Raw genomic sequence first — 23531 nt, forward strand, 5'->3', positions numbered from 1 at the left:
CGTGCACTAACGATGCACAAACGAATGCACTCAAAAAAAGTTGGAGTTTTAACATTGGGTGACCCAATGTTTAGCTGGAACACCCAATTTGAAATTAAAATTTTTCGGTTATTATAGGTGCACAAACGAAAAAAAAATGCACAAACGTTCACTAACGATGCACAAACAAATGCACCCAAAAAAGTTGGAGTTTTAACATTGGGTGATCCAGGTAAATGGACCTGGAAATTTGGAAACAGAAATATACTTAGACTTTAGAGGCAGTTATCTAATATATAAAAATTAATATTTGTGTGTTTGTTTGTTCGTATTTAATGCGCAGCCATACCGTTCATCCGATTGCGATAAAACTTTGTAAACTTATTGCTTGCACTTGCGGGAAGAGTATAGGCTATACTAATATATAAAAATGAATGTCTGTCTGTGTGTCTGTCCCGTATGCGTTCCTATACCATTCATCCGATTGCAATGAAATTTTGGTAAGTGGTTGTATGCACACCCATGAAGGTTTCTGAATTAGAAAAATCATCATCTTCTTCTTCTTCTTCATTCTATTTTCTTTTATTCGTATGGTTCCTATACCGTTCATCCGATTGCAATAAAATTTTCGTCAATAACTGTGCCAACACCCGCGAAGGTTTCTGAATTAGTACAACCATCTTATTCTTCTTCTTCTTCATTCTATCTTCTTTTATTCGTATGGTCAGTTGTGATGCGCATGCCTACGAAGATTTCTGATTTAGAAAATCATCTTCTTCTACTATTCGTATGGTTCCTATACCATTCATCCGATTGCGATGAAACTTTTGTCAGTTGTTATGCGCACACCTACAAAGGTTTCTGAATTAGAAAAATTATCATCTTCTTCTTCTTCATCATTCTATTTTCTTTTATTCGTATGATTCCTATACCATTCATCCGATTGCGACGAAACTTTCGTCAGTTATTGTACACACACCCGCAAAGGTTTCTAAATTAGAAAAACCATATTTTTCTACTTCTTCTTCATTATATCTTCTTTTATTCGTATGGTTCCTGTACCATTCATCCGATTGCGATGAAACCTTCGTCAGTTGTTGTGGTAACACCCGCAAAGGTTTCTGAATAAGTACAACTATCTTCTTCTTCTTCTTCATCATTCTATCTTCTGTTATTTGTATGGTCCCTATACCATTGATCCGATTGCGATGAAACTTTCGTTAATGGTTGTGCCAATACCTGCGAAGGTTTCTGAATTAGTACAACCATATTCTTCTTCTTCTTTATTATATCTTATGGTTCCTGTACGTTATACATTATTCTTTATACTTTATACATTATTCGTATGGTTCCTATACCATTCATCCGATTGCGATGAAACTTTTGTCAGTTGTTATGCACACACCTGCAAAGGTTTCTAAATTTGTATTATATAAAATACAACGTTTATTGTTTATTTGTTCCATGCAATTTTGATTTTTTTTTACTACATATTAATAACGTTTGCATATTTTGGATTCGATTTTAATTTAGTGGTCTTTTGTTTGACTTTTACTCCTATTAGAATTATTTTCATATTGCCATATTGTATAACACAGATATTTTAATATTAAAAAAATAATTAACTCTTATTATTTTGTAAATATCTAAGATAAATATAACCACAAACCGACCCTGTGCGAAGCCGGGTACTCCAGCTAGTTTATTATAAAAATCAAATTAGGTAGCATGAAATTATACAAACATCTTCACTGTTTAAATTATTATAAAACTCCAACCTCTATGGAACAAAAATATAATTAGTACGAAATAAATTATTTTCAAATCAAAGCCATATTTTATTATGCTAGCAATTACTTTGACATTCCGTCAAATGTTGACATTTCTAATTTCATAATATTCCATTTTGAATCCGCGTGTTTGTTTATGTTTATATTGTATTATCAAATAACACATTAATTAAATTAAAATGCCGTCAAAAAAGAAACCTCGCGCCACTCCGATAGGAAAACTTTGGTGGCCCAAAAAGATAGATCTCAATTTAGTAGAATTTATGAGTACACAAAGATGTATTTGGGATTTCAATCATCCGGATTATTTAGATAGAAATCTCATCGAAACTGCTTATAAAGACTTCGCCGTCAAATATAATAATGATCTCACCGGTATGTTCAATGAAAATACAACAAAACTTATGTAAGGTGAAATATAATCACAAATCAAAGTCTCCATGGGCCACTTGAATGAAATAGTTTGTTTTCGTGTCACTCACTGTTGAGGATAGCGACTCCTTTTAAATATCTCAGTTATGTCTATGAAAGTATTGAGATGCCCGTAGCGTCCATCACTTGTTTGAATCATCCAGACATCACAAAAATGTATGGTAATTATGCCGCAGACAACACCACATCTTAAAAACATCAATCTAACGTCTCTCCTTTAATAACATGGATCGGAGTGTTTCCTTTATAATAGGTACAGTAGAACTTCGATATAACTGATTAATGCGGGTGAGGGGGTGTCCGTTAAACCCAAAATTTCATTATATAAAAACAAACAAAATCCTGTTTATTCGTCTTCAGATGGTGTATCCAGACGCACCCGTTGTGGAGTGACGTTAATGTTCGATGTCGACGCGGTCGCTTTCAGTAATCCTGCTTTGAAAAAAGAAGTTCTGTTTGCGCTTTTGAAGTCTCCTGTTTCTTAAAATTAGGAAACTCAGTCATGATGTGTTACCTGGGCTCGCCTTCATCTACTTTTAACCTTTGTAAACTTATTGAATAGAGTAATAAATGCATCCATTCATTCAAGTAAACAAATTCTGCTGTACAGCTATGTGAATTAGTGGCCAACGTTACAAATGTCAGTACTGCGTTCAGTCTACGAGCAGGACGGCATTATGATTCGAATTCGAGTGTGAGGTATGACGTGATTATCATGCGCAGAACATTGTTTACAAGCGGTGACACTCGGATTTAAACATTTGACCGGATATTTTGCCTGACATATCGAGGATCTACTTTAATTTAATAAGTCATAAACGATCACACAAAAATGTGCTACATGTAAATTGTATGCATGCAGTTCACCGTGAACGGTTGTTCTATATATCTCTGTTATAGCATTGAGATCAAAAAATGACGCATTGCCCGTGAAGTAAGTTACAACGTATGTTACAAAACCATTTAGACGTGACACTTGTTCGCAAACACTAATATTCCAATTTCATTATATTCAATAAAAACGTTAATTTAGTATTTGATCAGTAGATTTGATATGAGCACCTACTTACTTTTGAATTATACAGAATTCAATATATATTTGATTGCATGTCAATCATATGGCCATTTTTTCCAACGCGACAGCTCATGGTGAACTGTTTACATAGAATTTTTCGGTCATGCGAAAAAATGATCTTTTAAATCCCTCTCTGACTTTTGTCTCTTTTTTTAAACGAAAAATCTTTTTAAATAATTAAATATTTATTTCATTACACCGTGAGACACAGATGGACAAATATTCGAAGCGTTTTTAGCAGCAATTTACGCAAAATATTTTGGCACAAAAAAGTCACTAAAAAAGACTACACCCCCGCCTGGCATCTTTGGAAATCTTGTAATTACATGCTGGATGCAAATATAGACAAAAGAAATAGACCCAGAAAGAATCAACAAAAGAAAGTCAGTCATTCAAAAGACGGTGATTTACAAGGGTTTAAAGAAAATGATGATGAGGTAAATTATTGATCTCAGAATATTTATTTATTTAGATAAATGATCCCAAATTCTCTAAAGCATTATCCAAAAATTATTCTTTGAATCATCAAAAAACAAAAACCGTTATAAATACTATCTTGTGTATAATTTTAAACACTGCAAACTGAGAGTGTTAGTTCTCTTGTTGGTGGTTCCCTCATAGCATAGCTGAGGATCGTGACCACCTTGAAATTCAGTCATCTTCTGGGCGACCAAAACCCTCGTGGTCCTCCACTTCACTCAGGGCAGAGTGAAGACTGTCCCTAGTAAGCTCCTTCACTTAGTAGCTTCAGTGCCTCGACGCTCTTCCTTAGCTTCGCCTTCCCTGGAGGATCGTGTCCGGAAACTTGCACATATGTAGTTCGCCATGAAATGTTGTAACCGAAATATATGGCCGTATATTAAAGACTGTCTAACCCAGGGAACTCAGAAATAATGGGAACTGAAATACTTAACGGGTAAGGCGATAGCAGGTGACTGACTCGAGTGAGGAAGAATCCGGGTTAAACTTACACACATGTCAAAAATACATTGTACGTCGAATACTGAAAACTGCTCTCGGTTTATGCATTTACGCTCATTTAATGTAGGTATATTACACACACTATTGCACGTGCATAATGCGTGCTTCATTTTCGTAGGACACTCACACATTCAAACGTATTGAATGTAGCCTATCGGTATTCTATTTATTATCTGTTCTGTGGTCCAACTTCTTTGGGTCGTATAGTACTGACTAGAGGTGAGTTGGAAATACTGTCACCAGTTTGTGTACTCAAGTCTCGGCATGAAACTACCCATACTCAGTACGTGTGGCCTAAGCCTTGTTCCTAGAAACTTGTTCGAACGCATATGGTAAGATCATCGGGACTCGCTAGTTGATGTTGGTAGACTTTCAATACTATTGACATTAAATGCGCGCGAGCGAGATAGCATAATACACGTATGTCGAGCCGTAATACACTCAACTGTCATTGCTCTCTCTTACTCCCCAGTTGTAAAGTTGGTATAGTGAAGAACAGAAATGGTGACAAGTTCGCGTGACGCCAAACGCTCTATATAACATTCCAAATACTAGTATTTTGGAACAAGTTTCGATACCAAGTATTTTTTTATACTGGTAGTAAAAGTTTTGAAGACTAAAGTGTCTTCAAAATCAACCAGGTTTCCTACCTTTTACTACTGACATAAAATTCGTGTCTAAATAAAACACGATTCTTGTCGGTTTACACAGAAAGCCAGCAGCAAACAAATTTTGAAAATAGCCGATATACTGAATTATTTGTTTGTTTAGGTTTTCATTCTTGAATTTTGCCAAAATCAGCTATGAAAGTTGTATTAATGTTCATATTGAATCTAATAAAATTGGACACCGTATAGTATACAGTCGTCTCTCTCCGATAACAAAGCTCAAAGCGAACTGTTTTACGTACAATTTACATGTAACCCTGGAGGATACCCAAAACCACCAGTCTCCCTAAATTATTCAGTTTGTGCTGAAACTATCAACTAACTAAATTGTTATGATTTTTTCATTACAGATAATTAATTTTGACGATTCCTTCGACGATATACCCAGTCCTAGCGGCTCAATTTCTAATGATGATCCTGCACACGTGGAATCTTACAATGTCGGTACAATGATTGATGTCGATAAATCAAACAGCAAGGAGATAAAACCGGAAGAAAACGAACTGATGATATCCTGTGATAAAGTGTTAGACAGCCTATCAAACATATTAAATCCAGTTAAATCCGAATCGACAAATAAATATGAAATCAGTGCTAATTTTCAACACATAGGAAAATTTGTGTAAGAACGGCTGACTAAAATGAAAACATTTGATGCGGAATGTGCTAGTCAAAAGATTATGAATGTGTTAGTTCTATATAATGAATTTAATCCAAATAATCCAAATAACATACTTGCCTAAATTTAAATTAGAATGTCAGTAACATAGCCAATCTTTAATATAAAGCCAAGCACAAAGTTTGAAAATAACCAGATTTTTATATATTACGATTAAATCATTTGACACGAAGCACAACCTGAGAAAAAAATAGTAGAAACTATTAATTATTTTCAATCAAAATGAAGTGATTTTCTATGAGATAGGTCCACTGAGATTTGGTGCTAAACTTTGTCTTTACAAACCAATGCTTTACTGTACCTGAATGTACAGTTTAGATAAAAACAAATAAATCTTTATATTCAGACAGAGATTTTGGTACTTCTTGTTAAAAACACTACAGCACGGGCAAAGAGACTTGCAGCGAACCGCTGTAATTATATACCGAATCATCCTGCGCATGCGCCGTGACGTGGTCACGTGAAAGTGGTGTCCAATAATTATGATAGTTTTATGTGCATTTTTTTTACCGAGACTGAATTTGAAAACACTATTTACACAAGTATATAACGATGAAACCGCTGTAGAATTTTTCAACAATCCGGATGTAATACCGCGAGAAAATATATGCACAATGGTCACGAGATGAAGCTTTAGTGGAGAGCCGTCTTGGCGATGCCGTAAACCAGCGATTTCCAAGCTGGGAGGGAAAAAGGGAGGCGCGAAAAGTTTAACACAAATGTAGTCACAGGTTTGCAGTTTGCAAATGCATAGTTTATAAAGATCCTGGGGCCCGTGCATAACATTAAAAAAACTTTGTTCCAAGACTATTAAGTATTTTAAATATGTAGTTGTGCATTGCAATTTGATGTGATACCTATATGATGATTGCTATAGGTACTTAAATGATAACTCCCGTGTATAATTTAGGAAACACTACTTTAGAGCACAACACGGCCCTTAACCTCATCAATAGGTAGGTGGGCTTACCAAAGATTTTGGTCTGGGGGCCCGCTTCAGGATGTGGGGCCCATGATAGAATCCATTTGTCAATGAACGACGATGAATTTGGATTGACTACTACTGAAAAGGAAAAAATTGATAAAACTATCATGCGATAATTCATTGAAACAAAAACCCTAGTTCAATTTTGATTGAATCGAAGTGAAGAAATAATATAATACTTTGTCAAGAAAAGCAATGCAAGTTGTAAGTAAAGTAGGTACTGCTATACCATTCGTAACATCATATTTTTATGCGAAACGGGATTTTCTGCATTAGGTGCAATGAAATCCAAATATCGACCCTGTTTAGTAGAAAAAGAGCACTTTGTGCTAAGAAACAAGCACATCCATCACATGAAAAAGAAATTAATTTAAAAATGAATATAATAAAAGTACTTGGTAAAATCTTGTTTGTTTTTATTCTTAATTAATTTTTTTTCTTTGTTGTATTAAGTAGTACATTTTTGGCTATTTAAAAAATTATTTAATGAAATAAAGGGGGGGAGGCGCCAAGATTAGATTTTTTTAAAAGGGAGGCGTAGTAACATAAAGTTTGGAAACCACTGCCATAAACAGTTGTGTAGGACCGCCAACGGAGCATGGCAGGGCACGTCGCTGTAATATTCGAGACTCCCATTGGAGACCTTGGCCCATTTTATTTATTGCTGGTCCCTGAATTAACGAGCATAAAATTCTGCTCAGTAGAATTAAATATGTCGCAGCCATCGGTCGTCACATGGAACCACAGCCTGAGGGAAGTTTGCGTATGGAGAATAGAGCAAATGAAGATAATGATTGGCGGCGAAGGTATGATTGTAGAGATAGATGAGAAACAAATAGGCTGGCACAATACTAATAACAATAAGTAAGCCATACATAATTTAGAAAAACACTTGAGAAAATATGTTATAACCAATAGAAAAAATCTTTTTGAAAAAAGTAAGACACCTGGCAGGATCGAACCTGCATCTCTTGGGTTTACGCCCCGTCCGTCCATTATCCAATATGCTACGAGGTGACATACTAATGATGACAAATTTTAACTATTGGCCTTTTTAATACCTGCTCATCAGCGTCCATTCCAAATCAAGTTACTATTGGCAATCGGTTTTTGTTTATTAAATCAAAGATACCCATGCATGACGTGTCGCGGGTCCCTCTCTTGGGCTGCCATTTCAACTAGGGTTGCAGTTTCACATCAGATTGGGGGGGAGGGGGTTAATAGTTAATGAATCTGTGGGTCTATTCTATACACAAGGCTGATTATCGAGCACTAAAATGATAAATATTATCACTTTACATATTTATGTATTGAGGTATTATAATTGTTACAATAAGTTAGCCGTCTGTCTAAACAGTCAAAACTGTCTATCTTGCTCTAAAGTTAACACAGCCAAGAGAGGTGCTGTTAAAACCTAGCACTTATTCTAACAGTTACAACTAATTTATTGTAATTGTTACAATAAGTGCTTATAAGTCGATACAAACCTACTCTAGATAGCTGCCGTAAAGGCCGAAAAGCAGTCTTGTGTATAGAATAGACACACTGGTGTGAAAAAAAAGCAAACATTTACTTACAAAAAGATGTATTTGTTATGTACAATTTTATATATTAGTCAAATTTACAGTGTACAGGTAACAACGAGTGAAATAGAAAGATTATTCACAATATCAAATAATAAAATAAACAAGTAGAAAACTACTCAAATTCAAGTAAACTGGTCAATCCGGTATAGATCTGGACCGGAGGTTTCTTAACACATTGTTATTTTACAAAGAACGGTTGTAAACCATTAGCTCAACCCATAAGGTCAAATGTTGCCAACTGTCATTGGCTAAAATATGCCAGACGGCAATAAAATAAAAAGAAAATAAGCTCAGTAATGGATATATATAGAGTGCCTACTTTTCGGCAAAATGAAACCGTGTTTCTTGGGTATAACGCACAATAGAACCTTAATTTTATTATTATCAACTTAACTATGAAACGTTATACCCAATGGCGGCTGGCTTTTTAGGTCAAATGGTCATTGACCCTCCAAAAATATCTATACAATGTCGATTATAATTATTACTAGCGAGACAGGCTGGCGAAGATCAGCTAGTAATAATTATTATTACCTATCGGCTACGCTAAAGCGTCAATGTTAGATGCACGCTAATGCATATTGTGTACGTAGTTAAAATACACACAAGTCTCGCACGCAACGTCCAACTTCTCATCTCAACGCGCTTGGGTCAATTTACAATCTGCCGGAAATATTTTTTATTTCTTTCTCTCTCTTTTTATATGTGAGACGGTGAGAAAGCTCAAAGCATTTTTTTCTTCATATTATTTTGCCGCACCATTAGGCTTCATTTCGGTCATTTCCGAAAATGGAAGAGGCATATTTTATATCGTACACACAGAAAAAAATTATTTCTAAGTTTCCTGGTCGTACAGTAGGTACCTACTACAGTACGCGACAACGACTCGTACTTCTGACAGTTGAATAAGTTGTTTTAATCTTATTTAAATAGTATTTGGTACAGTTGTTATAATAAATAGACACACAAAGTTTGATTTTTAGTGATTTATAACATTCTTGTGAAGTTTTGTGGCATTGGCGACATGGCAAGTGGACCTAATTTACAAAAAATTATAACGTGTTGTGTGCAATTTTGGTTAACGATGTGAAAAATGTATGTAAGTATCTACCTATAACAATTTCTAGCACTTCTTCTATAATGTATAAAAAGCCAATTTGCAATACGTCTTTTAAGTGTACAACGAAAAGGCAAATTAAAATAATAATATATTCAAAATTGACCTACTACTTTTTCGGGCCTAAGGCCGCCAATGGTTATACCATCATGTTGCTTCTCAGTACGGCTACCAAATTTAAACACAACATAGTTAACCATATGTTCTACTAAAATAACTAAAAATAATTAACAATAACATAACTTAACATAAATTAACACATTTTGAGCGGGAAGGGTATTTCTACCCGCGCGCCGTACCGGTGTTCGACGGCGGGACGGGTAGAAATACCTTTTACGCCGGCTCCACTTGAAGTGCGGGAAAGGTATTTCTACCTGATTATTCAATACGAATATTTTATGTCAACGGCTTGAAAATGTTTCAAACTATACACACATCTACAAAAAAAAATAATTTACCGTCGATTCATTTACTTACACACACACTCTTGCGCAGCCCATATGAGAGCTTGTGCGTAATAAGGAAATTTGTTTAGAGTCAATAAATCAGCGAACTATATTTCTGTTGACGATAATGCTAAAACTATATGCGTCTTCTTTTTACACATGTTTATTTTTTGATGGGTGAGCAGGAAGACAACATTTTGTGAAATATCGATGTATTCTTTAAACATGGTTTGTTCGCTGTACTGTGAATGCGATTATATATATATTTTTATGTGTGATAAATACTATGCCTCCTTTTCATACTATATATTATCCTTTGTGAGCGAGTGAAAAGACGACAATTTGTGATCGACGGAATGCATTCTTCGCACTTGTTGTAAGTGATATTGTGCGGTGCGATAACGCTGGTATGCGAGCGGAGCAATAAATTATAAAATGAATGGAAACCAATGTTATTTAGATGTCTGTAATCTACTACGATCTATATTGAATATCAGTATTGAATTTTCAGTCTTTAAATACGGCGCTATAGAACGGGTGTGTTTTTACAAGTGAAATATATTTAAGTAATCGATATTTTATTTAATCTTTAAAAAATGGCTTCAGACAAATATGAAAGCGATGACGAAATATTTGCCGATAATTTGTCTGCCTATTCTGGTGAAGATTTTCCAGAATTAGGCATCGACAGTGATAGCGACAGCGATAGTGAAGAGTTCCCTCGCACGAGAAGGGTACCAGTGATACCGTTACAAATCAGTGATTCTGAAGTCAGTGAAGTGGAGGAAGAGGAAGTCATGGAATGGTCTGAAATAGACAACCCACCGCATATTGAACCATTTTTAGGTAACGTTGGTGTTTGCGTAGCACCAAACAATTCTGAAAATGTGATGGATATAGTTAGTTTATTTATTGGAGATGATTTACTTAACATGATGGTAGAAGAAAGCAATCGATACCGCATACAAAATGAATCCCGAATCAAGAAAATGAAGAAATCTATCAAATGGAAGCCTGTAAATCTTGGTGAGATGAAAAAATTCCTCGGACTAATTTTGCTTATGGGACAAGTTCGAAAAGACACAAGAGATGATTATTGGTCTACTGATCCGAGTATAGAAACACCAATATATTCTAAAACAATGAGTCGGGATCGTTTTAGACAAATTTGGCAATCGTGGCACTTTTCAAATAACGATATCATTACGGATTCCAGCGATCGCCTCGAAAAGATTAGGCCAATTATGACATACCTAATACCGAGGTTTTCTTCGGTTTATAAGCCTCAAAGGGAACTTTCTTTAGATGAAGGTATTATACCGTGGCGGGGAAGACTTGTATTTAAAGTCTATAATGCATCTAAGATAATAAAATACGGTATCCTAGTGCGCATGGTCAGTGAAGCCACTACGGGATACATCTGTAATCTGATCATTTACAGTGGGCAAGGAAGACCACTATTAGACACCATCCAATTGCTTCTTGGTCCGTATATAAATTTGTGGCATCATGTCTATATGGATAATTATTATAATATTGCAAAAACCAGTGAAGCACTTTTAGAAAATAAAATTAGGACGTGTGGAACAATGCGAATAAACCGAGGCTTCCCAGAATGTTTTAAACACGTCAATCTTAGTGCAGGACAGAGTATGTTCCGTCGGCGAAAGGATGTATTGTTACAACTCTGGAAATCAAAGAGAGATGTTCGAATGATTTCAACAATACATCCATCTACAATTTTAGAGAGTCACAACATCGATTGGAATACGAGACTACACATTTGGAAACCGCTATGTGTTATAGAATAAAATAAATATATGAAAGGGGTTGACCGTGCGGATCAGTATCTCTCTTACTACTCGATCATACGAAGAACAAAAAAATGGACAAAGAGAGTTGTCATGTATTTGTTAAATTGTGCTTTTTTTAATTCTTTTAAAGTTTATAAAGTATTAAATCCGACCAAAAGGCTAACTTACAAACAGTTTTTGCGTAGTATAAGCAAATTTTGGATAGCCGACCATATTGTTGAAACCGATGCAATTTTGGAAGAAGCGGGGCCATCTACATCACGATGACCAAGAAGAGTGGGTAAAAGTGATCACCCTGGTAGGTGATCATTCGTCATGAAGAAGCATCGAATGATAAAAATTGTTACAGATGGTAAAAAAAATACCCACAAAGACAGTGTCGAGTGTGTTCGGTGCACAAAAAGAAAAGTTTGACTAGTTATATGTGTACATTTTGTGACGTCCCCCTACACAGGGGTGAGTGTTTTCATAAATATCATACTTTATCCAAATATTAGAATAATAATTTTTGTGCGGGAATTTATTTATAGTGAATGGAATATTTTTTACGAAACCTCCCTGTAAATATGTGATTAGCACCATGTACTTATGTTATTTTAAACAATTTGTTCTAAAAAGAAAGACAGCACTGAGGAGCAGTATATGGTGAGTGTGAATTCCAAATTTCATTAAAAAATAACTGATAATTTGGAACATAGAGCGATTTTTGTAAAATTCGATTTTATTTCAATTTCCACTGGTTTTCGCCCGCTGCGTGTACCTGTGCCTTTGTACTGAGGCCCGCGCAAAATGTGTTAACAATAACAATAAATGACTAACACAAAAACAATAAATTTTAGCAACACATGTTCGCAGTTTTTAAATGAATGTAATCAGTCTAATCCATTTTTACCGGTGACGTTTTGAAAAAATATTTAATTCAGCCGTAGAAATTCTATATTACTCCAAAGCATAGTGCGGAGATATAAGCGTGCCGAATGCTTACTCACTCGGACTTATGGTTCGTTTTGTTCAGGCCTTGAAAATAAACTATTAAATTTGGTTGATGAAATGCTCCAAAGTAGTACCCGTTCGCTGTTATGACTCTCCATTTTATTTCCTCCCTTATGACATTCTTGTTGGTTATTAGGTAACCAAAAAACACAAAATTATCGACACACTCAAGAAGGTAGTCATTGATTCGAATATCTGGGAGATTATGTACTTGGTCGTGAATAAATAGTGTTTATTTTAAAGAATAGTATGAAAAAATATTTATTGCAGGAGTACAGTAAAACCTCGTTAGTAAGAACACTGATAATTTAATTCGAAATTTTCCCGAAAAAAAAGTCCCGTGAACATTATTTTCATATAAACCATACCTTTAATTCAAATTTCGTAATTCGAAATGATTTCAGAGTCCTGGCATATAAAAATATTCAATAAATCAAAATAAAGTACACATTTTCATGAGCCAGTCATTGAAAATTGTGACAGACTTTTCTTACAACATCAAAAATTACTTATTTTATGAAGGTAATAAAAATAATCCTGACATTTTATGACCCAATTCGGTAGGCACATCTATGATCGGAAATGAAATTAATGAAAATCAAAAAAATTTTTTTTTTTCAAAATTTTAATATTTTCCCCCCATACATCCCATGGAATTTGTATTAACGAGGTTTTACTGTATGTTTTTTTTGTTTTCTGAGTAGTCCGATTCGTTACTACCCTGACTACTTTCATCGTCAAATAGTTTGGATAATCGAGATTCCACTGGATCATTTTGCGGAGCCAACCGTTCAAGGGCCGCTTGATCGACGATTTGAACACCCGATATAACTTCTTTAACAGTAGGTAAGCATTTATAATTATCATTCAACGAGCAAATGTTTTCTTTGGCCATGGTGGCTGACGGCAACAATGGCGGTTTATATTTGGTCGGTTGACCTTCATGAATTTTAGGAAATTTCGAAACCTTCCGCAGGTCAATAATAATAGGTATCTTCTGACCACTATTATCCACAATATGTGCATTATTTTTTTGGAAGACTATATTATATTGTTTATTATTTGAAGATGAAAGAACTTTATGAAGATTAGGTGTTTCAGTCTGTTCCCCTGGAAGTTCTGACACTGTAAACGAATTCGGAAGCAATTCTTCATCTACACATTTCCTCTTATAGACCTTTGATGTATCACTTTTTGCTAAAATAGTCTTGGAGCTATTGATTGTGTCTGTAAATCTTTTTTCAGACTGGGCACAATTGGATTGTAAATTTGCATTATCTGCAGTTGAATTGTCGGATACTACTCCAACTGGCTCTGTGTTTAACTGTTGTGGTGCAGTGAGCAGACGATGATCCAGCACACCAGGGTAATGTACCTGCTGGATAATTTGTTGTACCGGTGTTGATATTGCTTTCTCGACCAATGGCACTGACTGGGCACAAATTAATTGTAAATTTGCATTATCTGCAGTTGAATTGTCGGATACTACTCTAACTGGCTTTGTGTTTAACTGTCGTGATGCAGTGAGCAGACGATGATCCAGCACACCAGGGTAATGTACCTGCTGGATAATTTGTTGTACCGGTGTTGATATTGCTTTCTCGACCAATGGCACTGACTGGGCACAAATTAATTGTAAATTTGCATTATCTGCAGTTGAATTGTCGGATACTACTCTAACTGGCTTTGTGTTTAACTGTCGTGATGCAGTGAGCAGACGATGATCCAGCACACCAGGGTAATGTACCTGCTGGATAATTTGTTGTACCGGTGTTGATATTGCTTTCTCGACCAATGGCACTGACTGGGCACAAATTAATTGTAAATTTGCATTATCTGCAGTTGAATTGTCGGATACTACTCTAACTGGCTTTGTGTTTAACTGTTGTGATGCAGTGAGCAGACGATGATCCAGCACACCAGGGTAATGTACCTGCTGGATAATTTGTTGTACCGGTGTTGATATTGTTTTCTCGACCAATGGCACTAAGGCCTGAGGTATGTTTAGTGATTTCAGACTATTATTACATATAGCAAGCATTATAGGCGCCAGCATTTCCTTAATTATTCTTATATCGGCATCAGATTTTAATTTGTCTATATAATTAATGATACGGAGAAGGTCATCCTTTACTTTTTTCTTTTCAGAAAAAAGATTGTCATCAGGTGTGGATTCCACTTCTGAATAGCTCTGGTTCAGAGGCGTAGACCTAAAGGCAAAACAAAAAATATGAATCCCAAAGTAATTATTTTTTACATGCAAATTTAAATAACTTTATGTAATTTTATGTCGGCAGGATTGCGTACAGTTGCCATCTTTGTATAAATATGAAGTTGCGGGTTGCAGGTTCGAACATGACGTGACCGATTGACGTAGCACAATATTGGGTTTTTGTTTCCTCACGATTTGGAGGATTTAAGATGCCTATAAAGACCATTAATAGCACCTGAATACGTTATGTCAAGTAAAGGATTACACAGGCCAATATGAAACATTCGCATGTATAGGTTATAAAACGATGATTTTTATATTAAATACTCAAAAGATGATTAAAGGCAAATTTTACCAATAATTGTTAAATTTGAATGTTTTAAATCTTCCATTAACTGAAAGAACAATTGAGCCCATATCCGGAAAACAAGCGTTATCGCGATAATGCTGTTTTTTGGTAAATGGGTTTAAATTAAGTGGCATACACCTTTGCATGCACTCACGAAATATTACTTTGATATTCTAACAATAGGTGGTAGTAGACAGTCCAAACTGATCATGCGTTCCACGCTGTTTATCCGTATACCATAATATCTATGCTGTACATGACATACAGTCCAACCAACTTATCTGAATAATGGTCAAAAATTGAACTACTAGAACCCATATGGACGCCATTCCAATGTCAGATTCTGTCCAGTTGCGAGTCTTGATTGGGTAGTTTTCGACTGTGGTTCCCCTATCAATTCTTCAGATAAGTTTGCGGCACTGTACACACAATTCGTGCTTACGGACGTTCGCGGCATTTCCATTTGTTATTGCGATAAATATTTATTTACTCTTCAGAGCATAAAATCTGAATCTATTTGTTCTAAAAAAAGGCGTGTCATTGATGAAACTAATTATTGGTACGTTAAAAACGAATAGTGGTCAAAATTTTAAACTTTTAAAGGAAAGATTATCAAGAAAATATACTTTGATGTATGCGGATAGTGCTGTCAGAAGTTGTGTTTTTTTTCAGCCGTTGAACAAAATAATTTATTTTCCAAATTTTGGGAAATGGGAAATAAAATCCAATGGGATGCAAAGTAAATGGAAGACATTTTGTCTTGTTTGCCTTTTGTGAAGCAACAAAGTGCTGATTGGTTAAAATATATATTGGAATTTATTTCAATAAATGTTAGAAATGGACCTCCTAATGAAGACATCACTATTCAAGTGACTCACTTAAAAACTTAGGGTAAAGGATGTTACCATCGAAATCAGAGTACATAATTTGAAAACATCCCATGTATATCAATATGCACACTAGAAAAAATCATTATGTAGAAAAATATGACATCCGACGGGACTTGAACCTGTATCTACTGGATTCGCGTCACTATGCTTTTCCAATTAAGCTACGGGAATCTTATTGAATCACGACACTTTTAACTAGTACTTATTACATGAAATGCTTATCGAATTGCATTATAATGTTGGCTATCGGTTTTAGTATATTAATTTAAGGTAGGTATTAATAAAATTAATTTCTTAATTACTAACTGACAACTAAAAATGATTTTTTCTAGTGTGCATATGCATGAGATGTTTTCAAATTATGTATATTCAGTATAAAGAATGTTACATTTTGAAATCTTGTGTCTTATTCTTTGAATAAAAGGAATAGTTCATTAAAAATTTCAAATGTCATCACAGAAATAATGTATTTATATGGCTCCTTCTATTTATAGTATGTATGTATATTTCTTGATTTGAAAACATACTATATTGGAAGAAAAAATATTATACCTGTCATCGTTATCATTTTCATCGCAGTCATTTGTTATGGAATCGATGGCTTCAGTTTGAATCGCATCAAATGCACGTTTCGTCTCTTCTTTGGACCGTCCTGCGTCATTTTTACAATTAGTTGTATGACCCAAATGTGTTGATGTGTACAGTACAGTTACTCTGCCATAGCCACGCAGATATACCAGCATCTTAGCTGGACAATAGCCATCAATCCTGTTGGATCCAATATATTTCAATTTATTTCTTGATCTTCCTAAAAACAATTACATAATAATATTTAAACAATATTTATTATACATGTACGTGTATGATATATTGTTAGTTTATGTAATAATTGGTTTGTTTTGTAGCTGTCAGTATATTAATGATCAAATATCTATTTTTAATGTATCAAATAATTCGACCGCAATAATAAATTCCCAGCGATTCATATACCGGTAAACAACTGTTTACCTGTGTCAGCAGATTGATTGGCGATATTAAATACGGTATCGCAATGGAAAATTAGTCTAACGTCCATTCCCATATTACCATATTATATTATGACTGTAATAAATAAAATTCACAGCTACTCGTATTTAACCCGCTGACTCGTTTAATATAATTATGTACTAGAATATAATGTTTAGGTATTACTTTCGACTGTATAAATTACGAATAATGATTTATCAAAATGACACTCGAATATACGTTTCCAGTCTGTTACCATCGCAGTCTCTATATCGTTTCGCCCAACATCTGATTGTACCGAGATGCGGACCTCGGATCCGTACCTTTTATAAGTTTAGTATTGTAACATACTATTGTACCAACCGTTATTCCTAATAAAATTCGCACCTCATACATCTTCAACTTCTTCATCATCATCCTCAATACCATAACCTACGATACATTGACGACTCCCAAAGTGTGAACCCACACATCGAACACAACAGTTTCATTACAAACCATTCAAATTCGAAATCAGATAAGGTTTGATACAAATTATGCCGGAACATGTTTTTCAACAACTTATTAGTGTTGCAATACCTAAAATGAATTGAATATTTTATTTGTCTCTAAAACAGCAACATATTTATTCAAATGTCAACTTGCAATAGCGTTTCTTAACCTATGGGTCGCTCAACAAAACAATATTCTGGCAACACTGTTTAAAGTTGGCATTTCACGCAATCGCAGTGGTCAAAACTTTTCTTTCGAGATAACGTTTTCTTCTTTGTTACCATTATATAGTCTGCTTATATTAAAGTTCTTAAAATTTATTCTACCTACAATGGCAAAACGTATATACAAAAAAGCATTTTTAGAGATACGTTTCACCTGCATTAATGATCACGGAGAAGACAAGCCACAGTATGCATTATGTTGTGAAGTATTAAGACATTAAGTAATGAATCATTGAAACCAAATAAACTGAAGACATTTTGAAACGAAACATAAAATATTTACGATTAGTGGTAAAGATCGCAGTTTTTTTGATAGAAGATAAGAACAGATCAAAAGACAGTGTTAGCATCAAATGATGGTAAACGTCAAAAATGTTTTGTGCGGTGTAGTTCAATTTTTTTTTGGTACGTTCGCCGCCACTATTGTTCCATTGCGCAGGCGCAGATATCTCACAAATTTCAACTGTGTTGTGGAAATTCAGAAACTTTTTTGATCTATGCATGAAATCTTGCAACTTGCACGATAATACGTATTCACACGTGCATTTTCTTATTATGGCCACGATAAAACATACTGTTAGCAGTAAATCCATGCACGTGTGAATGGGGTATAATTATACACCTTTTTCAATGTCAAATTTTGAGATAGGTGTTAATGGAAAATGTATTATTATTCTGAATTTTTTGAGCAAGTATTACAAAATTGGCAAAAAATTAGATGAACGAAAATATGTTAAAATGAATAAGTACCTAATTTGAAAAGTCCATTGCGATGACAAGCGAATTGTTCATGTGACGATAACTGGAGTCCTGAATTGGGCATGTATTTTTTTACGAATCGTGAAGCCGTCTGACATTCAATCTTCTTTTTCCATTGTTTAAATTCATCCAATGAGGAGAATTTTTTCATGACAGTCTTCAGTTTCAACTTGTGTACATTGGTATAATGAATCAACAGTTTATTCTTGGTTTCCATAGTCTGACACATTGGGCATTTAAGCTTCGTTTCCACATTAATGAACCTTGAAATAATATCTTTCTTGTTTTCCCGGTCGCATTTTTTCTTCGAATTGACATTTTCTACATCGTTAATGATTGTTAGCTGAAGTGGCTTTTGCCTTCTAGTTAATTCATCCAACGATCGTACGACAGGAGCACTTTCAACAGGTTTTGGTTCTAGGACAATAACAATAATTAATATAAAAACTATTTAAATAAGATTTTCTACACAAAACAAACAATGGATAGAAAAATTTATTTAACAAAATGTTTTAATATAAGTTACAAATTTAAGTAGATAATTAAAAAAGATATGAAGTATATTACAGTGGCGAAGGGTGTCTGTTGAAGTAAGGTAGGTTGTGGTAGGTAACTGAAAAAAAACTCCTTGGACAGGAGTCGAATTTTGTTTCATCTTCAGTATTTTACTGATGCAATTTAATGAACGTACTATTATATTCTACTTTTTTATAAAACATATTTCTTTAAAAAAAGACAACATGCATTAAAATAGATATTTTACAAAAAAAAAATGATGTCATAATAACATAGCCAATGCGCAAAGATAGGTAAACTTTTTCGTAAAAGCATTCACTGTTTAAAAGTAGACACCATCAGCGATTGTACAACAAAAATTTGGATTATAATATCTTGTTTCCACGTGTTATTAAAAGATTCGATAGGATTATGGATAGGTGCAGTATACGCACAGTACAGTACGTGTGTGTGAAACCTATTCGAGATGGATGACTTTGCTGCTTAGAGAATAGGTTTATATCTGTTAGCATTTTTTTACCTTTGAAATGTCTTTCTTAAGGTACGCTTTATATAATTGCCTAGTATGGAGTCTTCGCCACTGTTATATTATAAAAGATATATATATATAATATGTATGTGTAATTACGTTTTGTTTCCTGGTTACAAGCGGCATTATTCTGTACTGGCGGCTGTAGAGGTTGTATTTCTAGAACCAGCTGACCTAGAATGATAAAACATCAAATTTGCATAATTTTAAACAAAACATTGGCATTACAGAAATGGAACTACAGTTGCTAAAGATTAAGCCAATACAATTGATATACAGTCGAACTTGGTTATTACGAGGAAGATGGGACCGACTGAATTTGCTCATTATAAGCGTTACTCGTTATATGACAGAATAAGTATTTTTAAATGAACGGTCACATAACACAAAATGTCGCAATTCAAACAAAAATACACAATTAGAATTTTTCCCCGAAACAAGCATGGCATTCATAAACTACAAAAGAAGTTGTTTATTGTAATAAACGCTGGTAGGTACCTACCGACTTCACAAACCTTGGATTTTTTACATGGAATTTCAACCATATGCATGGATACTTTTTTACCTTTGAAATGTCTTTCTTAAGGTACGCTTTATATAATTGCCTAGTATGGAGTCTTCGCCACTGTTATATTATAAAAGATATATATATAATATGTATGTATAATTACGTTTTGTTTCCTGGTTACAAGCGGCATTATTCTGTACTGGCGGCTGTAGAGGTTGTATTTCTAGAACCAGCTGACCTAGAATGATAAAACATCAAATTTGCATAATTTTAAACAAAACATTGGCATTACAGAAATGGAACTACAGTTGCTAAAGATTAAGCCAATACAATTGATATACACTCGAACTTGGTTATTACGAGGAAGATGGGACCGACTGAATTTGCTCATTATAAGCGTTACTCCTTATATGAGAATAACTATTTTTAAATGAACGGTCACGTAACACAAAAAGTCGCAATACAAACAAAAATACACAATTAGAATTTTTCCCCGAAACAAGCATGGCATTCATAAACTACAAAAGAAGTTGTTTATTGTAATGAATACTGGTAGGTACTGATACCAAATAAAACCCCTCGCGAAGAGACGTCGCCAATCCCATATCAGAAACCTTACATAAAACAACTACCGTCCCGTAAAATCACTATATGCCCCGCAAGTTTGCAACCCCAGAGAGATATCACTAACTAAATATTTCGCAAACGAACATGCATTTCGACAGTGTTCCCTCACACAGGGCTACGTACCTGAACGCTTTTCTTAGAAAATACATTCAACCTTGAATGTTTCGGCCGAATTTACCGTTCAGTTTCAAAAATTTCTCACGTAACCCCCCCGCACCCCTCTCAAATTACTTCCCTTATCTAGTTCTTCCGAAAAATAACAGAGTAGTCAGTACCGATTCGGCAGTGAAGTCGACAAAAACAACCCCTGTCCGTCCGCGACAGGGCGGGCTCCCAAGACGTGTTTTAGTTAGGATTCTCGCGTTAAAAATAATCAAACAATAGTTATCCTACCTTAATAAAAGCGATACCCCTTAACGTTACGGTGTTGATGATAATCCTAATCAGCGACTCGTGTAATCAAATAAAAGTCAACTAATCCCTCAGTGATAAAAAGTGTGGCCCAGTGTCATGCCCAAAGGTTAATCAACCCCTCAGTGACAGTGCTGTGCAAACCAATTAATTATCACGTGCCCTTAAATAACTGACCTCCATAATTTGCGACAAAGAGTTTTTAGCGCAAAAACGCGCCCCATAATAATTACGATTATCTTAGTTATACTGAATCAATGTTAACCCCTTATGTGTAAATGCCCAATGTTTTTCAATGAATAAACTCGTCCGCGCGGACCGCTATACAACCAAATATCTGTGTTATCAATATTATAATTTCTGCCTAATATTATGTGACATCAAAACCTACACACACATGTCTCTCTCATCACCAAAGTACCAGGACTTCACTCATCATACCGCAGTGAGTTCCTTGAGGTATTAGTACCTACCGACTTCACAAATCTTGGATTTTTTACATGGAATTTCAACCATGTGGGTGGATACTTTTTCAATATTGTCGGCGAAACAACCAATTATGTAGGTACTTAGACACTTAACTAGTGTCTTAAACGTAATCCGACACCGGCAGCATCCTGTCCAATCGGATTTTATTGCTTAGGGTCGAAATGTTTTTAAACGATCGCCACATTAAGTTTTAAGAAAATTTTTGACGATACTTTAGCTCGGTATAACCGATAAGTAGCTCAATCTAAAAGCAAATAAATGTATGGAGAAAATCATAAACTAAAATTTCAACGAATGTTTCCTCATTACATCCGTGATCGTAATAACCGAGTTCGATTGTACATATATAATATACATGTGTAATTACGTTTTGTTTCCCGGTTACAAGCAGCAGTGTTCTGTACTAGCGGCTGTAAAGGTTGTATTTCTAGAACCAGCTGACCTAGAATGATAAAACATCAAATTTGCATAATTTTAAACAAAACATTGGCATTACAGAAATGGAACTACAGTTGCTAAAGATTAAGCCAATACAATTGATATACAGTCGAACTTGGTTATTACGAGGAAGATGGGACCGACTGAATTTGCTCATTCTAAGCGTTACTCGTTATATGAGAGAATAAGTATTTTTAAATGAACGGTCACATAACACAAAAAGTCGTAATTCAAACAAAAATACACAATCAGAATTTTTCCCCGAAACAAGCATGGCATTCATAAACTACAAAAGAAGTTGTTTATTGTAATAAACGCTGGTAGGTACCTACCGACTTCACAAACCTTGGATTTTTTACATGGAATTTCAACCATATGCGTGGATACTTTTTCAATATTGTCGGTGAAACAACCAATTAGGTAGGTACTTAGACACTTAACTAGTGTCATAAAAGTAATCCAACCCTGGCAGGCATCCTGTCCAGTCGGATTTTATTGCTTAGGGTCGAAATGTTTTTAAACGATCGACACATTAACGTTTTAAGAAAATTTTTTGACAATATTTTAGCTCGTTATAAAAGTGAATAAACGTATGGAGAAAATCATAAACTAAAATGTCAACGAATGTTTTCTCATTACATCCGAGATCTCGCTATGTCCGTGATCGTAATAACCGAGTTCGACTGTATATATATATGTGTAATTACGTTTGGTTTCCTGGTTACAAGTAGCATTGTTCTGTACTAGCGGCTGTAGAGATTGTATTTCTGGAACCAGCTGACCTAGAATGATAAAACATCAAATTTGCACAATTATAAACAAAACATTGGCATTACAGAAATGGAACTACAGTTGCTGAAGATTAAGCCAATACAATTGATATATAATTCAAAAATAAAAGTCGTTTCACACCACCACAACATTCAAACATGTGACTGCTCTGTATGAAAACTTATAAGCATTTTATTCCTAAGATTTGATTACAGTTCACGGAACCCTGTGTATAAAATGTTGTTATTGTTTCATTGTTGCATCCTCAGTTTACTGATATATAGATAGCACCTATTGTTCGGCAATATGAAGCCGTGTTTCTTGCATATAACATACAGTAGAACCTCAATTTTATTATTATCAGCTTAACTATGAAACGTTATACCATCATGTTGCTTCTCAGTACGGCAACCGAATTTAAAAACAACATAGTTAACCACATGTTCTACTAAAATAACTAAAATAATTACCACTTTATATTTAACACAAAAACAATAAATTTCAGCAACACATGCTAGCAATTTTTAAATGAATGTAATCAGTCGAATCCATATTTACCGGCGACGTTTCCAAAAAATATTTAATTCAGCCGTAGAAATTCTATCTTACTCTAATGCAGAGGGGGGCAAACTGCGGCCCGCGGGCCGCATGTGGCCCGCCGGGTATTTTCTTGCGGCCCGCCATCATTAATTGACAATATATTAAAATTTGAAAAATTTGTTGTTTCGTAAATGTATTATCTCAGTACGTCTTCCTTGCGTCTCGT

At 34.8% G+C, this 23531-nt stretch overlaps 2 protein-coding genes across 9 annotated transcripts in view; one reads left to right on the forward strand and one right to left on the reverse strand.

Annotated features, from left to right (window-relative positions):
* Positions 1-1824: 1824 nt before the first annotated feature.
* On the forward strand, positions 1825-13311 carry LOC147077619 (uncharacterized). 3 transcript variants are annotated; one of them, XM_085960605.1, is made up of 3 exons: positions 1825-2144; positions 3488-3713; positions 5276-6986. In XM_085960605.1, the coding sequence occupies exons 2-3, from the start codon at positions 3603-3605 to the stop codon at positions 5549-5551; spliced, it is 387 nt and encodes a 128-aa protein (XP_085816731.1). In that variant the 5' UTR covers positions 1825-2144; positions 3488-3602; the 3' UTR covers positions 5552-6986. The 3 variants fall into 3 exon arrangements, 2 of the variants coding, with proteins under 2 accessions (XP_085816731.1, XP_085816732.1); XR_015072218.1 differs by lacking the exon at positions 1825-2144 and adding an exon at positions 13250-13311 and having other exon boundaries at positions 3493-3713; positions 5276-5613; XM_085960606.1 differs by lacking the exon at positions 3488-3713 and having other exon boundaries at positions 5276-6995.
* LOC147077620 (uncharacterized) overlaps positions 13070-23531 on the reverse strand; it is a 36859-nt gene continuing 26397 nt past the window's right edge. For 2 of the 6 annotated variants that reach the window (XM_085960598.1, XM_085960597.1), the window contains 7 exons: positions 22702-22776; positions 21924-21998; positions 20193-20267; positions 18468-18893; positions 16549-16804; positions 14429-14755; positions 13164-13869 (listed from right to left, as the gene is read on the reverse strand). In XM_085960598.1, coding sequence (XP_085816724.1) covers positions 13866-13869; positions 14429-14755; positions 16549-16804; positions 18468-18893; positions 20193-20267; positions 21924-21998; positions 22702-22776 — 1238 coding nt within the window. In that variant the 3' untranslated portion in view covers positions 13164-13865. Of the gene's footprint in view, positions 14756-16548; positions 16805-18467; positions 18894-19620; positions 19696-20192; positions 20268-21923; positions 21999-22701; positions 22777-23531 lie in introns of all 6 variants that reach the window. The other 4 variants (XM_085960596.1, XM_085960595.1, XM_085960594.1 and 1 more) reach the window with 4 other exon arrangements.

The sequence above is a fragment of the Rhyacophila brunnea genome, unplaced genomic scaffold (genome assembly GCF_057557595.1).
Source record: "Rhyacophila brunnea isolate RB1 unplaced genomic scaffold, BYU_Rbru_1.0 scaffold_12, whole genome shotgun sequence".
Classification (NCBI taxonomy): domain Eukaryota; kingdom Metazoa; phylum Arthropoda; class Insecta; order Trichoptera; family Rhyacophilidae; genus Rhyacophila; species Rhyacophila brunnea.

Coding starts and splice junctions, on each gene's coding strand:
- LOC147077619 (XM_085960605.1), top strand. CDS start 3,603: ATGCTGGATGCAAATATAGACAAAAGAAATAGACCCAGAAAGAATCAA. Junction 3,714..5,275: donor TTAAAGAAAATGATGATGAG/GTAAATTATTGA, acceptor TTTTCATTACAG/ATAATTAATTTTGACGATTC.